At 38.0% G+C, this 17596-nt stretch overlaps 1 protein-coding gene across 25 annotated transcripts in view; it reads right to left on the reverse strand.

Annotated features, from left to right (window-relative positions):
• Positions 1-17596, reverse strand: part of PRRC2C (proline rich coiled-coil 2C) — a 78751-nt gene that overhangs the window by 45627 nt on the left and 15528 nt on the right. For 20 of the 25 annotated variants that reach the window (XR_004973385.1, XR_004973386.1, XR_004973388.1 and 17 more), the window contains exons 2-10: positions 12414-12579; positions 11446-11623; positions 10023-10132; positions 8568-8693; positions 6167-6390; positions 4751-4833; positions 4036-4169; positions 3868-3955; positions 2128-2272 (exon numbers count right to left, since the gene is read on the reverse strand). Coding sequence is in view for 21 of the 25 variants with exons in the window: in XM_036344393.1 (XP_036200286.1) it covers positions 2128-2272; positions 3868-3955; positions 4036-4169; positions 4751-4833; positions 6167-6390; positions 8568-8693; positions 10023-10132; positions 11446-11623; positions 12414-12525 (1200 nt within the window). In the remaining 4 variants the exon portion in view is untranslated. Of the gene's footprint in view, positions 1-2127; positions 2273-3867; positions 3956-4035; positions 4170-4750; positions 4834-6166; positions 6391-8567; positions 8694-10022; positions 10133-11445; positions 11624-12413; positions 12580-17596 lie in introns of those variants that run through there. The other 5 variants (XM_036344399.1, XM_036344389.1, XM_036344386.1 and 2 more) reach the window with 3 other exon arrangements.

Raw genomic sequence — 17596 nt, forward strand, 5'->3', positions numbered from 1 at the left:
GTGGAGAAAAAGGAACTCTCCTGCACTGCTGGTGGGAATGCAGACTGGTGCAGCCACTGTGGAAGACAGTATGGAGTTTCCTCAAAAAACTAAAAATGGAATTCCCATTCGACGCTGTTATCCCACTTCTAGGAATATATCCCAAGAAACCAGAAACACCAATCAGAAAGGATATATGCACCCTATGTTCATAGCAGCACAATTTACAATAGCTGAGATTTGGAAACAGCCTAAGTGCCCATCAGCAGATGAGTGGAGTAGAAAACTGTGGTACATCTACACAATGGAATACTATGCTGCTATAAAAAAGAAGGAACTTTTACCATTTGCAACAGCATGGATGGAACTGGAGAGCATTATGCTAATCAAAATAAGCTGGTCAGAGAAAGATAAATATCATATGATATCACTCATATGTGGGATATAATGATCAACATAAACTAATGAACAAAAAAAGATCCAAAGACAAGGGGCAGGGGAGGGAGGGGGGTTTAGAGATCAATCAAAGGACTTGTATGCATGCCTATTACCATAACCAATGGACACGGACACTGGGGTAGTGGGGGTTTGCCCCAGGGATGGGAGTGGACAGGGGAGGGGGTCAATCAGGGAAAAAGGAGACATATATAATACTTTAAACAATAAAAAATATCCTATATAATAAAAGCCTACTATGCTAAGTGTCCGGTTGTCCATTCAACCAATCAAAGCTTAATATGCTAATGATATGCTAAGGCCACTCAACCGCTCACTATGATGTGCACTGACCACCAGGGGGCAGACAGTCGACCAGTTGCTATTTTGCGCACTAACCACCCGGGGCAGATGTTCTGACCAGTAGATTAGCTTGCTGCTGGGGTTCAGCTGATCGAGAGTGAGTGAGACAGGCCGGACACCCCCTGGAGACCTCCCGCATCCCTCCCCGTCCCTGATCGTATGCTGGTGGGGTTCCTTAGCCTGGCCTGCGCCCTCTCGCAATCCAGAACCCCTTGGGTGATGTTGGAGAGCTGGTTTTGGCTTAATCCTGCAGGCCACGCCAAGGGACCCCAATGGTGCACAAATTCGTACACCAGGCCCCTAGTGTGTGTGTGTGTGTGTGTGTGTGTATATGTACATATATATATTTCTCTCTTCTTTCACAAAGGAATTATCACTTCCCATTATGCCAGTAGGTTAAAACTGACACAAATGATGAAATTTAGAATGAAGAATACTTGAAAAATCCCTTTTCAAAGTTTCCAAATTTATTCTCCAATGGCTAACCAATGCTTTAAGAACAAAATTTAAACCTCCTTTTATAGCATACAAAACTAACGACTGGTTTTTACATAGCTCTTACTCTTGCTCTCACTGCTAGGAATTGCTCTCCCGTGTTTACTGGCTAATTCTTGCTTCAAGTACCAAGCCTTTTGTAAAGGCTTTTCCATAGTATTCTCCAAGAATTTCCTATGTGCATTCTCTCTTGCAGCACTTTATCACAGTGTGCTGTAACTGAAGTCTGTTGACTTTCTTTTGCTTTCATAGAGACTGCTAGCTACTCACTTTTACGCCCTGAAGGGACGGGTTCCTCCATCTATTTGCGTGACTTCAACTAATACGTGGAGTTAAGTGGACTCTCTGGAAGGTAGCTCTTTTTTATTCCCAGTTCTCAATGAAGCTCTTGCTACTTTCAAGTAGGATCAAGTGTATTTGTTGCCCACATACTTACTTCCCTTCTTTAATAATGTTCTTCAAAATGGCTCACAGTTAATAGATGTTCCTAGTCCCTATGTGTGACCTCCCTACTCAGGGTACAATTTCAGATGACTACTGACTAGGATGTATAAAGTATTCAGTGAACCATAAAGCCCTTCAGCAATGGTAGCCTGGCAAAACAATTTATTCCTCTACTTCGATATGACAGAATTATTATACCAAAAAAAGGGTAAAAGTTTAGTTTCTACATAATAATTTTAGTTACTGTATTACAGTTCCTATTATATGCAATAAAATTATGATTTAGATCTAGAGCTATTCAAGAAAAAAATATACCATTTCCGTTTGCTAAGTCTTTGTCCAACTCTGATTAAGAAGGTTAATTCATCCATAGTATCTGCAGGGACAAAGATCTCCTGGAGCCCAACAAACCTGGTTAAATGGCAGTCCTTTCCCATAAGGAGCTTTTGCTACTGGTGGCTGGGTAGGTATCTGAGATGATGATTTAGTGCTGCACCCCTCATCTGCTTCTTTTCGAATCTCAGTATTTTCAGAGGCTTTGGAACTTTGATCCTCACTGAAGAATAAAAAAACCAAGTGAAATAAAAAAGTGAGGTGGACAGACTCTACCTTAAGTAAATGAATTTTCTTTACGTGAAAAGGATATTTCCAGATGTTTTCAAGGGAAAAAAATCTATCAAGGAATGAAAGAGATGGTTTTGTGATGCAGTGGTGCTAATTTGTTTATTCAATATATAAACAAATTAGCACCACTATATATACCTATACTGTAGTGGGGACTGGGCTTGGCCAAGTTATCACCACAAAATATAAAGTACAGTACCGTCAAAAATAGATGTTCACAGCCCTAGCTGGAGTGACTCAGTGGATAGAGCATCAGCCTGCAGACCAAATGGTCCTGGGTTCGATTCTTGTCAGGGGCACACATCTTGAATGCAGGCTCCTCCCTGGCCTGGGCCCGGACCCTAGTAGGGGCTCATGCAGAAGGCAACCAATTTATGTTTTTTTCACATTGATGCTTCTCTCTGTCTTTCCCTCTCTCTAAAAATCAATGGAAAAATATCCTCAAGTGAGGATTAAAAAATAATAATAAAAAAATATATATATTCACACCCAACACAACCTGGCAAATGGCCCGTCATTTTCCATCACCCTCACCCAAAGTCCCAAATGAATGCAACTTAATAATATTACAGATACTTAATAACTGTATTGTAATTTATTTTACCTTAATGAAAAAGATAAATCAAATTACAGTATTAAAAAAAAACACCCACAACAAATCACAGCATCTCACAATTGATCGCGAAACAGCAGAGTATTACAATGCCATGGCTGAAAAACGACACCAATGTGTGCATGTAAGCAAGCTCCTGTGTATTTTAAAAGCCTAATTGCTATGCCACATAACCTATATATTCTTGATGCTGGGGCCCCTATATTCCATAAGAAAGAAAAAATAAGGTTCCCATTTTCCAAGACGCTGCTTGTTAAGCTTAAAAAATCAAAGACTTGATGTAGTAACCCAAGTAACATTTCTCCAATTTTGTAAATTATAGATCAGGTCAAGCAAGTAATAAGTTTTAAATGGTCCTTAATGTTGTCTCTCAAAATATCTCCAATTAGCCCTAGCTGAATTGCTCAGTTGGTCGGAATGTCATCCTATACACCAAAAGGTTGTGGGTTCGATCCCCAGTTGGGGTGTGTACAGGAGGCAAGCAATTGCTGTTTCTCCCTCCTTCTCAAAACAATACACATATCCTTGGGTGAGGATTAAAAAAGATCTGCTGATCAATGTTTCTTTCTCATCGATGTTTCTAACTCCCTATCTCTCTCCCTTCCTCTCTATAAAAAAAAAAAAAAAAAATCAATAAAATATATACATATATTTTTTAAAAAAGATCTCCAATTAGATGGCAGTTATCTAAACATCTTTGTTAAAATATCCACTTTCTTTAGAAACAAAAAACTTTAATTTACTGATTAACTGTACTTTTTAAATTGGCTCATTAATCACATCCACACTCAATAAAAGTCCTTAGAATGGAATGTAGAAATTCTATAACGAACAAATGCCTATTAATAATGAAGCCTCTCAGATTTAATGCCAATAAACTCACACTATTAATCATAAAAGACATCACAACTTACCTGTTGTTTTCTTTAGGACTATTACTTCCTTGCTCATCATCATCACTGAAATTCAGCTGTTCTGTATAATCTACTTCCATCTGGGCACCTATTAAAATAAGGAAAACTCAGAAGGATTGCTTAGAAGCATCAAAAAATTTTAGACGCTTCATTAATTTTGCCTCTTACCTGCCCAACCTTCATCTGCTTCAGCATCTAAATTATCAAATTTATCAAGCTCCTTCAGTTCTGATGCACTAAGGATGGAGGGGCGTTCAGGCTCAGAGGCCCATGAAGGAGGTGGGCCTCTTCCTCGAAGGCTTCTAATGAATGAGAGGTTTTAAGGAGAAAGAATACAAAGGTTTAATAATTCTAAATTAAAAGATTAGAATTTAGTTCATTTCAATTCAACAATGTTTTATATACAATATACAAAATATAATGCATTTATATGAAGAAATTATAATATTAAAATATAAATTTAGGGCAATACATAATTCTTATGCAAGTGTTTAATAGCAGACAAGGTTTTTTAATTGTCAAAGGTTTAAAATAAAATAAATATATGTTAAAGGAAAATATGGCTAATACTAATCTCAAAATACAGAACTTTAACAAAACCATCATTCAGGAGGATGCTGAGCATTAAGCAAAAAGAGAATGGGGAGTCCTTAACATTACAGAAGAAGGGCTAATAAACAAGTGCCATTGATTTTTAGTGCCCTAATTGTCAGTTTTCAGAATTTTATGTAAGATAATTTTGTTGTATAAAAGCTAGCCAAGTATACAATTGTACTTTGAGAAAAGAAAAATAAATCAGTCATCACAATCCACTCAACTGCCAGAAAATCTTAATGAGCATAATATGTGTTTCATGTGGACTTTAATCATTTAGTAGTCTTACTTGTTTGTTTCAGATAAAGAAGGTGGAAACCTCATGGGACCATGAAGAGGAGGATATGCCATCCTCGGATACTGTTGAAACATCTGAATGTGGAAAACAAACATGATAAATACCATTTGTAAGATCACCGCCTCCACCAAGTGTTTACAAATGATAACAACCAGCACACATCACAGGAAGAACTTGTTATCCCGTTAACAAAATTACATAAAGGTGATTGTGAACTGACATGAAAAACTAAAAAAGATATGCATGCACCCCAGAAAACAGCAAAGCCTTAACCCCGTGGTCGGCAAACCGCGGCTCGCGAGCCACATGCGGCTCTTTGGCCCCTTGAGTGTGGCTCTTCCACAAAATACCACGTGCGGGCGTGCACGTACAGTGCGATTGAAACTTCATGGTCCATGCGCAGAAGTCGGTATTTTGTGGGAGAGCCACACTCAAGGGGCCAAAGAGCCGCATGTGGCTCGCGAGCCGCGGTTTGCCGAACATTGCCTTAACCAAATTCTAATACTTGAAAGGAAATAATGTGAGACTTGATCCTAATGCAGGGGCAGGTTAACTGAAGGCAGATTTGCTGATAAAGAGAAACTAAGTTCAGGTAAAAATAAGGGAGAGTTTATACTCCAAGGGGGGTGGACGGGGAGTGGCTTGGAGATTTCCTATGGGTAGGCACAGGTGGATTCTGAGTCAAGTTACTATGCAGACAGTAATTATAAACTGAGACATCTGGGATTTACTTTAATAATCCAAGATGGTAGGAAACAGGAGATAAGAGTGACCACAAATTAACTGTTAAATGTGGATGGTAGATATGGGAAGAGAGAGGTTCACTGTCCTATTATTTCTATTTTTACATATGTCTAAAATATTCCATAATGAAAAGCTAAAAAAGATATACTAACAAAGACTTTAGAACTAAAGCAGTATTAACCCTTTCTGTGCCATACATGATTCCTTTGGCAGTCTGATAAATTCTATAGACTTTTAAAATAAAAATGTCTTAAAATGCACAATCTATAGATGTGAAATATGACAATTATACTAAAATTCTGTCACCACAATATTTAAAAAAACAAATGTCACAAATGTGTTGTACTTCTTTATTAGGTCATTAAATAACAAGTGGGTCTCTCCATGGGCCTAATAAATATTATGAAGTAATGTTGAGTATAAACAACATTTTGAAATATCTAAAACAATGTAATGTGATATGAAAATATCAATGACCCCTATTAATAATAAAAACACAGGTACTGTGATTTGTTTCCTAATTCATTATCAAAGAAAATGCTAATTGTTGTTATTAGTTGTTAATAAAAATTAAAAACCTAAACTTTTCCCCATTCCAAGTCTCTTTTTGGAACCCCAATCAAACACCTCTAATTTAAGCACTTGCTATTTAGCAATACTCACATAAGGAGGCATCATAGCTCGGTACTGGGAAGCCAGGGCAGGCTGCTGTCCATTCAGTTTAGCTTGTGGAGGACCACAAGCTATCCTCTTTTCTACTACTTTGAGGATGTCATTTTGCTCTGATGACCCAGCTATGCTTTCATCCTGGCCAGGAAGCTTTTCATCTTGGTCAGATGTTGAGGGTGAGCCAGCAGACTTACCACCGTCTCTCCAACAAGCAACATCTGGTACAGAGGGAGATAAGAAAGGAATTAAGGAAAAATCTGAAAATGTAACAGAGTGAAAATCTAATCTAGGCCCTACTAAAGCTTCAGGTAGTCAAGAACAGTGGCAGAGAAGATGTACCTCAGAAGGTGTCACCAAAACAAAATATGTGGTAGGGGAAGAAAACATTAGTAGTTCTCTATTAAGCTTTACCAATATCTGATATTGAGTTTAAAATACAGTTATGCCTGAAGTTCCTTAGGGTAGGGAGTAAGAGTTCTACAACCCAGAAAGTTTGACAATAATGCTCATTCATGTTTTCAATCTACTATTGCTAGTTACATGTGACCAAGTGAGCAGATTTAGTGACTATATTATCTGGTTCAACTACACTTAACCAAGTAAGACTGGTAAGTGGTTTTACAAGGAATCCTTGTTTGGTAGGTAGCCTCAAAGGGTCTTTTATCACCTGGTATTCACACACTGTCTACCACCCACTCACAGTGTACCAAGACTGATCTGTGTAACCTGCAGAAAAGAACAGAAGGGATGGCAGGTCAACATGAGTGAGCTGGGAACAGCCGCCCTAGTAAAGTCAGCGTCAGATGACAGCTTTACTTCAACTGTGAAGGGAGTTCCTGAGCCAGAACCTCCAGCTAAGCTGCTTCCACATTCCTTGACTCTCAGGTACTGTGTGAAACCATCAGTCTATTCAGTTTCTTGTTTTGTTTTGTTGTTTTTTTTTTAAAATATATATTTTATTGATTTTTTACAGAGAGGAAGGGAGAGGGATAGAGAGTTAGAAACATCGATGAGAGAGAAACATCGATCAGCTGCCTCCTGCACACCTCCTACTGGGGATGTGCCCACAACCAAGGTACATGCCCCTGACCGGAATCGAACCTGGGACCTTTCAGTCCGCAGGCCGACGCTCCATCCACTGAGCCAAACTGGTCAGGGCTCAGTTTCTTTCTTTCTTCTTTTTTTTTAAAAAAATATTTTTATTGATTTTTTTACACAGAGGAAGGGAGAGGGATAGAGAGTCACAAACATCAATGAGAGAGAAACATCGATCAGCCGCCTCCTGCACACCCCCCACTGGGGACGTGCCCACAACCAAGGCACATGCTCCCAACCGGAATCGAACCCAGGACCCCTCAGTTCGCAGGCCGATGCTACATCCACTGAACCAAACCGGTCAGGGCAGGGCTCAGTTTCTTGCTTAAAGTTGCCAAATTGGTTTTGCAGTAACAGATATGTGATGAAAATCAAAGGAAAATAGCAGAGCTGACACTCTATTCCTAATATAAATTCCTGAACATCATGGCACTTAAAAAAAAAAAAGATGCCCTGATTGGGTGGCTCGGTTAGTTAGAATGTCGTCCCATCCACCAAAGGGCCATGGATTCAATTCCTGGTCAGGGTACATACCTACGTTGAGGGTTTGTTCCCCACTTGGGACGAGTATAGGAGGCAACCCATCTGTGTTTCTCTTCCTCTCCCTTCCTCTTTCTTAAAAAAACATATCCTCAGGTGAGGATTAAATAAATAAATAAAATAAGATGATTTACCCAGACCTGACAAGAAATGAGCCCCAAAATACAAAATGTATCAGGATATCAGAAATATGAATTTGTAACCATTACTGTAAAGAGGAACTTCCCCAGGAATACAGGTCCTTTGAGATATTTGGTAATGATAATATGAAACTAATACAAATAATAAGCCTTAAAGAAATCTCAAAGACTTTATATTTCTATTTCAAATTTTTGCTTTGTAATATACATAATGCAAGTATCTCTCACTATCCAAACTTATTTAGTTCCTGGGTTTGAGTTCAAAAGCAAGGGATCCCTAAATATTAATGGAGTAGCAAAAGAATAATTTATAAATACGTAAGTATATGCATATTGGAGGTTTGCCTTAAATATTTTACTATTGTAAAAACAACCAAATATTAGTGTGCAAATAAGTCACCTAGGCATCTTGTTAAGATGTATACTTCCAACAAGTTCTCAAGTTGAACTGATACTGTTAATGTAGAAACCACACTTGAATGGCGAACAACTAGTTACTGTCTGCCTTTTAAAAGTAGGCGAGTCATATATACAACACTAGCAGGCAGGAAGTTACATCACAAGATAAAACACAAATGTTACCTCATTCTAGGTTTTTATTAAACAGAAAGTGCTCTTACTTGGTGGGCGTAAACTGGGTCCAGGTCCATAGTTGTCATCATTTGCTTCTTTTTCTTTTTTTTCCTGATCCCCAGCTGCCTGCAAGCTGGGAAATTCTTGCTGAAAATGACTATTCACCTGGATTCCTATAGAATTTTTTTTTTTAAAAAAAAACAGTGAATGTAACCTCAATACCAAAGAATATTCAAAACCCTCCCAGGATAGAGCTCTCTGCCTTCTTCTGGTAAATTATTGCATATTTCAATGATGATTATTCGTATCCACAAAACTTTTTAATTATTTAGATTTAGAATCCCTTGGAAAGTTAATGAACAGCCATGAGGAGATAAAGATCTAAGGAGCATCCCAGACACTGTCACAGAGGACTCACTAAGATGAAGCAAGTGAAGAGTTTCACTTTTCTCTCTCATTTATTTCAGTAGAAGTAAATTCCTTAATACCTCTAAGAATCAGTTCAAATTATATCACTGAAAAAGATTTTTTCTGGTTAATCCTTCCTCAAGGATATATTTTCCACTGATTTTAGAGAGAGTAAAAGGGAGGGGGAGAGACAGAGAAGAACATCCATGCCAGAGAGACACTTGATTGGTTGCCTCCCACACGCACCTCGACCAGTGCTGGGGATCAAGCCTGCAACCGCGGTTCATACATGTCCTTGACCAGAATCAAACCTGTGACCCTTTAGTCTGTGGGCTGACGTTCTATCCATTGAACCAAACCAGCTAGGGCTGAAATAGTTTTAATGAATACTTCAAGTACCATGGTGAGGCTAAAATGCCTTCATCTCATTGCCTACTTTCATTTAATTTACTGTTGAGCTACTAGTTGACCCTCACTCTTCACCTACCTACCCTATCTGCCTGCGTATTTATGTTATACTTGTATATATTAAAAGAGCTAATTTTATTAGCTTCAGGGCTTAGATGAATTTTTCCGTACAGTATTTTATAGACATTTCCTGTTTTTAAGTGGAAAAATTTTTGCTAGGGTGTCCACAATTCCCTGTGGGGAGAGAAGTATTCTAACTATTATGTTTCGGGTTACTCTCTAGTTCTACTCTACCATGGAAATCATGAGCAGTATGTTTGAAACAGAGAGGTTAGGGTACATAGATGAAGATGAATATAGTTTCTAGCAATCTACATGTACTTGTCTCAAACAGTTGAAAGTACAAGCTTTATCTGGCCGTGTAGGATAAAGATAAAATAATATGGGACAGCGTGTATCCTAAAGACTCCTTCTTAAATCTTACTCATTATCATTAGGGCATACATAGCTCTTGACCTAGAATCTTAATTAGCCCAAGAGATTTTTAAAAGACACCTAATAGGGCCTGAGTATATCCTTTGACAATGTTCTCCGCGCTGCCAGCACACTAATCAACCCTGTATCTCCTGCATGGCTGTTCAGTAACTATCAAGCCTGACCATGTGCCCCAGCTAATGTCCACTTACCATCTCCTTGCCCACCTTGCTTGTTACTGGCCCATGATTTTGGAGCAGGTGCTACTTCTGGGGGAGCTGCAACCCCAGGTTTTGGCTGTGCTGGTGGAACTTCTGGTGTTCTTAAAAAAAATATGAATCCATTATTTCAGATATTTTATGTTTAAATAAAATAAACTGAATGTTGTATTTAAGATGAATTTCTGTACAATTATTCTGGCTACATATTTACTCACAGATGCAGCCTCCACAAAAGCTTTCCCTCTGCAACATCCCTTTAAATGAAGTATAGCTGTTTTTGTCCCCCTTCATTTCTACCTTTGGATAAATACCCCAAGAAGACAGCTCTGCTTACTTCCATTTTGTAAAAAAAAGAAACACTCATTATTGAACATAGCTCCCCAAAACCTATTTTGAAGAAGTGAACATTTATAATTAGAATTAACAGTTTAGACATACATACGGTCTGGAGTGATGGAATTAGCCAGGGGATAAGGCTAATAAAGCAAGCTCTCCATCTGGCAGTAAACAGGTTCAACACTGTACTTATTTCTGTATTCAAAGGTAACAGCAATCTGCCTAATGCACCCCAAGTAAAAGGTGTTTTTAAAAGGGTTTACAATTTTATTCAATCCTTGTAATGAGTTAATGCTTAAATATGGAAAAAGGTGGTTAAGAGACTTAAATACAATATATTTCTGGTATACTCGGACCTCTTACTACTGCAAAATAATTCTACAACTAAGAAGCAGAGGACAGTCCATCTTTGACAAGCTTTACTCCAGTGGTCAAATCTACTATAGAGAGCTCCCCAAACAAGAGCACAGAAATTTGATGATATAGGCAAAAAGCATTAAGTACCCAGATACTTGCCTTATTTTTTTTAAATTACTGCTACTTAAACTGATCATTCAACAAATTAAGAGCCCCGCATAATCCTTGACATACAGAATGTTAAATATTTGTTGAATGAATGATGATTAACAGGGACACTAATTCTATTCCAGCTTTCCTGCTAGTTCTTTATTCAGTGAAATAATACCACTTGAGCACCTACAATGTGCACCAGGCATAGTTTCAGGGAACCAGGCAGACAGAAATTCTTTGTGCCATGGAATTATTCAATATAATCCACTTCCAATCACACTAGAAAGAGAAAGCCTGATTTGGTAGGAGTGGGGAAGGAGGGAACCTGACAGAGGGTTTTAAGAAAAGTTGTTATTATCAACTGTCATTGTTCTGTCTTAACGTATGGAATTATTGCCACTAAACCCACTTACAGGGAAAATCAATCAAAAGTTTGACTTGATGAACTTTAAAGGGCATGACATATATCATATACCCAGCACAACACCTAGCTAATAGAAGGAACTTAAACATAAGTTCCCTACCAAGAAAGGGGGCTGGTTTCACTCTTTACTAGACGTTGACTTACTTTTCTTCTTCGTGCTGCTCTTGTTTTGATGCCCATCCCGTGCCATCTTTAGGTACAATGTTCACGTTAGGATCATTGCCTTTGTTTTCTGCTTTGAGACTTGGGAGGTTAGCGGGTGGAGGCATGCGCCGTGAAATACCAACTTTTCCAAGACTCTGTAATCCATGTCGAGCTGCAACTAAAGGTCAATAACATCAACTTTCTTAGAACATCTATTTTATTACCCACTTTATTCTTAAAACAATATAGAAATAGAAATTAATGAAATCTGGAACTATTATTTCCTAATATTTTAAGGCCAGAATCTTTAAGCTACACATCTGCAACAAAATCCAATGCAGAGATTATATTTAAAATAAACTATCAAGCCACTAACCAGATGCTGTAAAAATTCTAACAATAAATCCTATACACAACGAAAGGTGAACACTGACAATGCCAGTTTTGTAATTTTTTTGGAGAATCTATTTCAAACTCAAAAACTTAGTATGTTAAAGAATAAATATGCTGATCTTATGTGCATAATGAACACTGCTAATGTAACATATGTGGTCCAGCTTTCACTTTTTATTGTAAACACTGGGTTTAAGGTATCAAAAAACAAAACAAAGAAACCACAGGACTCTTTCTAGTCCATAATATGAAATGGAAATAAATCCCACTAACACGTATCTCTATGCCTACCAATCTCCTTGCACCAGTTTCCCCTTTAGACCACACAACTTCTACTTTTCTGCTAATAACAAACAAGAAAAAATAAATAAACATGTTTATAGATTTTAATTGTAAGATATATAACTTATATCCCCTGAAAAGTGTTGTGTACATAAAAAGCTCACTGTAAATAGGGTGTGTGGACATGGGTTTGTCCCACTTCTTAGCAGCAAAAGCTCCAGTGCACCACTTACTGGTATAGTAACAAAAGCAAAAAAGCCATAAAAATATAAATGCCATTTAATTTTACTCACCTGTGGTTTTCTGAGTTTCTAATGATTTACCCTTGTAAGTATTAAATAAACTGAGTGTCGCATACTTTTTCCCATCCTTTGCTTTTGTACTCTGGCCTGACTTCTCCGACATTTCGGTGGAAACTCATCGAGTCCAAAACCGCCGGCCACACCCCTTAAAACCAGTCTTAGAGATGCACATGAAAAAAGAAAAAGAAAAAGAGAAAATTTTATAATTTATTAGCCTTCTAAAAACTCCTAAAATTCAAATGTTCACAGAAATTCTGAAAAAAAAAAAAAAAAAAACACAGAGAAATGAAATCAATCTTCAATTAACTCACATCAATAAGAATTCACAAATTAGCTCTCATACTATTGCCCTTCAGTTTAAGAAATGCCCTGGGAGCAAACCTACAAAGCCCACCTGTATCTATATACCCATCTTTCCCAAGGGCTTCCCTTCCTCCACCTATGGTTATAGTGGTTCTCAGCATCACCTAGAAACTTGTTAGAAATGCAAATTCTCAGGCCCATCCCAGACCTACTGAATCAAACACTGAGGATGGGCCCAGTACTCCGCATTTTACTTAGCAAGTCCTCCAGATAATTCTGTGACATACAAAAGTTTAGGGCTCACTGACTTATTATAAGCAGATATATTCTAAAGAGTGGTTCTTAATTCTCTCTGCACATTAAAATCAACAGGGGATTTCAAATACATGAGAATCTGGGGTGCTGGGGTGGGGCCTGCACATCAACCATTATTTTGAAAAGCTTCTCTAGTGATTCTAATAGGAGAGCAGTCTTCACACTCACTGCTACAAAGGAAGTGTGCAGCTTTCCTCCCATTCCACCTGAGGCCAGACCTTCCTCCCATGACATCCTTCCAGTCCTCATCTTCTTTCTCATTCTAAATTCTTCTCTGTAGAGAATCTTCCACTCCCATGGTTTCAACTACCAACTGGTCACCCCAAAATTTGAATCTCTAGCCCAGAACTCTGTGCTCCTAAAGAACATATCCCACTGGCTATTTACATATCTTTGTTTTGAATAAAGTTTCAACTTTACCTCAAACACAGGCATCTATTTTATATTAAGGATTTCAGAAATAAGATGACCAAATTATTCTACATAGCACAATGGAAAATGGTAGTTAAAAAATTAAAATGACAGTCAACAGTCAACCTATTTCAACATTTGACAAAATGTGAAAGCTATAAAATAGAACTCAACAAACTGAAGAGAACAAAAAAAATCTACGCTATGGACAATTCACTAGAGAAATACCAATAAGCAAATGTATCAAAATGTTCAATTTTATAAGTAAACAAAAATTAAAATAACAAGGTAGGGGGTTCAGCTTGTCCTTGGCTTACACAGGGAAAACAATATAACATTACACAACTGAACCACAGGGCGACGGAATATTATTTAATTCAATTCTAGCCATCAAAAAAATTAGGGCTTGGAAAGAATCATAAAATGAACCTAATTTCTCTATTTAATAGCAAAACCAAACCAAAAATTATAATAAGTTTCCAAATACAGCCCTGGCCGATGTGACTCAGTGGCTAGAGCAGGGGTCCTCAAACTTTTTAAACAGGGGGCCAGTTTTACTGTCCCTTAGACCGTTGGAGGGCCAGACTATAGTTTAAAAAAAAACTATGAACAAATTCCTATGCACACTGCACATATCCTATTTTGAAGTAAAAAAACAAAACGGGAACAAATACACTATTTGTATTTGCATGTGGCCCGCGGGCTGTAGTGAGGACCCCTGGGTTAGAGGGTCAGGTCTTGTGTTTGATTTCCGGTCAAGGGCCCTTGCGGGAGGCAACCAATTGATGTGTGTCTCTCTCATATAAATGTCCCCACGCCTCCTCCCTCCCTCCAATCCACTGCCTAAAAGAAAAAGAAAAAGAAAAAAAATGTAAATCAATAGGGAAAAAAAATTGCCAAATACAAAAAATAAGCAACTGACTCCAAAAGCCACAATATGATTTATATTAGGGCAAAGTAAAAGTGACTGCAAATATATTAAATTAATATTTGAGTAGTTCTTTTTAAGGTTCAAAATTCTATAAAGTTTCTCCTCCCACTATTAAACTACTGTCTATAATATGCTCTTCAGTGTTTTCATATGCTTATGAGTTTTTATGTTTTAAAGCACTATACCAGAAAAAGCAGACCACAAATACATATGATTGAAGTTAGAGTAAATGAAATGAAAAATAATCAAAAATTAATCGAGACACATCGATATGTGTGAGAGATACCCATTGCTATAAACGAATATGTATTTCTGAAGGCTAAGAATTTGTAGCCATAAATTACAAGACTGAAAAAACAAGAAAGTCCAATTCCACTATAATGGTTTGCCCATTAAATGTGGGCACTTTTAGTTTAAAGCCAAAGTTTAATTTAGCCTACTACCTTTTTTGGTGTTTTGTTTCTGAAAGGCTTGAGAGACACTCTGAAACTCTCAATTAGATCAAAACTTCATCAACATATACTTGAGAGAAAAATCAGAGACTAGTTTAAAAATATTACTTAACTACATTAAATAAAATAATGTATATATATTTTAAAAAGATTCCTTTTAGGACAAAGTGTCAAAATAATCTAACCAATCCAGAATAAGCACCATCAAGACTTAGCTTCACCTTGTATAATTTATTTAAAAATACTTTAAAAAATTTAAGTCCTGTTTGGATGACTAAAATGAATTGAAGAATCATGGACCCAGAGCAAGGAAGAACAGTGATAACTTACAGATGGAAAACAAATAAAGTGAGCCCTATGGTTTCCTGAACTTATTGCCTGGAGACTTCCCAGGTCATGGCACTAAGAAGGAGTTCAAGTGGAGGCTGGTAGATTCCCTAAGTTGAAAAAAACGAGTCTGATACCACAGGGTGACCAAAGTAACTAGGATATAATATTGGAAAGAAGAGAGCTATCCAGATAGAAAAATGCTACAGATCTGAAGAGGACCCCCTCGTATATTCAGCAGAATACTACTGTGCACACATGTGTGAGGAAATGTCCCTAAGCTAGGAAAGAACCACTTATAATAATAAGAGGAATAGTGTCTGTTGCTCACTAAGGGCTGAGAATAGTTAGTATTCTCACCAGCTAAGACATTTTTTAAAACCTCATAATTCACCGGGCATTGGCAGAGTATTCAGAAATGTCTTATCTGATTGGTGGTAAAAAAGTACCCCTAGAACAGTGGTCGGAAAACTCATTAGTCAACAGAGCCAAATAGCAACAGGACAACGATTGAAATTTCTTTTGAGAGCCAAATTTTTTAAACTTAAACCATATAGGTAGGTACATTGTTATTAACTTAATTAGGTACTCCTAAGGCTTAGGAAGAGCTACACTCAAGGGGCCAAAAAGCCGCATGTGGCTCGCAAGCCGCAGTTTGCCGACCACAGCCCTAGAGTAAATACTGCTCTGGTCTTGCCTAACAAATCTTAAAGCAACACTCAAAATGATCAAAGTGTTTCCAGGAAACTGAGTCCCAAACAAATTTAAAGAATCTATATATATAAAAGCCTAAGCGACAGAATGACTGGTTGCTATGATGCACACTGACCACCAGGGCGCAGACGCTCAATGCAGGAGCTGCTCCCTGGTGGTCAGTGTGCTCCCAAAGCTGGAGCACTGCTCAGCTGTCCGCCAGGTGCCAGACGCCGGGCTCATGGCTGGTGAACACAGCTCCGCAGGGGCACGAGCCTCTCCTGCCACAGGTGCAGTGGGGCTGGGATGAATGGGAGCCACGTGGCGCCCTCTCTGACCACCTGCCGCTTCGAGGGGTCCTGGATTGCGAGAGGGCACAGGCTGAGGGACCCCACCGGTGCACAAATCCATGCACCGGGCCTCTAGTATTTATATAAAATGAAAGTATCCAGCACCCAAGAAGGTAATATCCACACTGTAGCATCCAATTAAAAATTATTATTCAGCCCTGACCGGTTTGGCTCAGTGGATAGAGCGTCGACCTGCAGACTGAAGGGTCCCAGGTTCAATTCCAGTCAAGGGCATGTACGTTGGTTGCGGGCACATCCCCAGTGGGGGGTGTGCAGGAGGCAGCTGATCGATCGATGTTTCTCTCTCATCGATGTTTCTAACTCTCTATCCCTCTCCCTTCCTCTCTGTAAAAAAACAATAAAATATACTAAAAAAAATTATTATTCAGCCTGGCTAATGTGGCTCAGCAGCTGAACGTTGATCCTGGAACCAAGAGGCCATCGGTTAGATTCCTGGTCAGGGCACATGCTCGGGGTTTCAGGCTCCAAACCCATTGTGGGGGCGTGCAGGAGGCAGCCGAAGCCTGGTGTTTCTATCTCTCTCCCTTCCTCTGTCTCAAGAAATCAATAAAAACATATTAAAAAAATTATTATGTAGGCAAAGAAACAAGAAAATATGAACCAATTAAGGAGAATAATCAATCAACTAAAACCAACCCAATTGACCCAGATGTTAGAATTACTGTACAAGAATATGAAATGTTCTTTATTAAAACTGCATTCTATACATTCAACAAGTAGCAATAAACAATAAGAACTTGAAACTAAAGTACAACGTATGATAGCAATTAAAAATATGAAATACTTAGTAATATAGCTGCTGACAAAAATGTGTAAGATTTGTATACTGAAAACTGTAAAACATTAAAGACTTAGATAAATGGAGATATGCTGTGTTCATGGGTTAAAGGACCCCAAATTAAGATGTCAATTCTAACCAAACTGATCTACAGATTTAAAGAAATCCCAACCAAAATCTCAGGAAAAAAATTGAGGATGGAGGGTTGAATTTATCAACATGATTCCAAAATCCATAAGGAAATGGACAGGATCTAGAAAAACCAAAAAACACTTTGTAAAGAGGAAAAATGATGGAGGGCCAATGTTACCTGATTTCAAGACATGTAAAACACAATGAAGATGTGATACTGGTGTAAAAATAGAAAAGTGAATGGAACAGAATAGAGTCTATGTGACCTGATGGAGGTGTCACCTAAGATTACAGCAGTGTGCCATCAAACCAACACATTGTATAATTCAAATTTACACATGCTAAATCTATATCAATTTTTTAAAAAAGAACTATAGACAATATGTAAAACCTTAAACTACAAAACTGCCAAGCCTGGATTAGATAAAGACTTCTTAGTACACACAAAAAAATAATCCATA

The sequence above is a fragment of the Myotis myotis genome, unplaced genomic scaffold (genome assembly GCF_014108235.1).
Source record: "Myotis myotis isolate mMyoMyo1 unplaced genomic scaffold, mMyoMyo1.p scaffold_m19_p_18, whole genome shotgun sequence".
NCBI lineage: Eukaryota > Metazoa > Chordata > Mammalia > Chiroptera > Vespertilionidae > Myotis > Myotis myotis.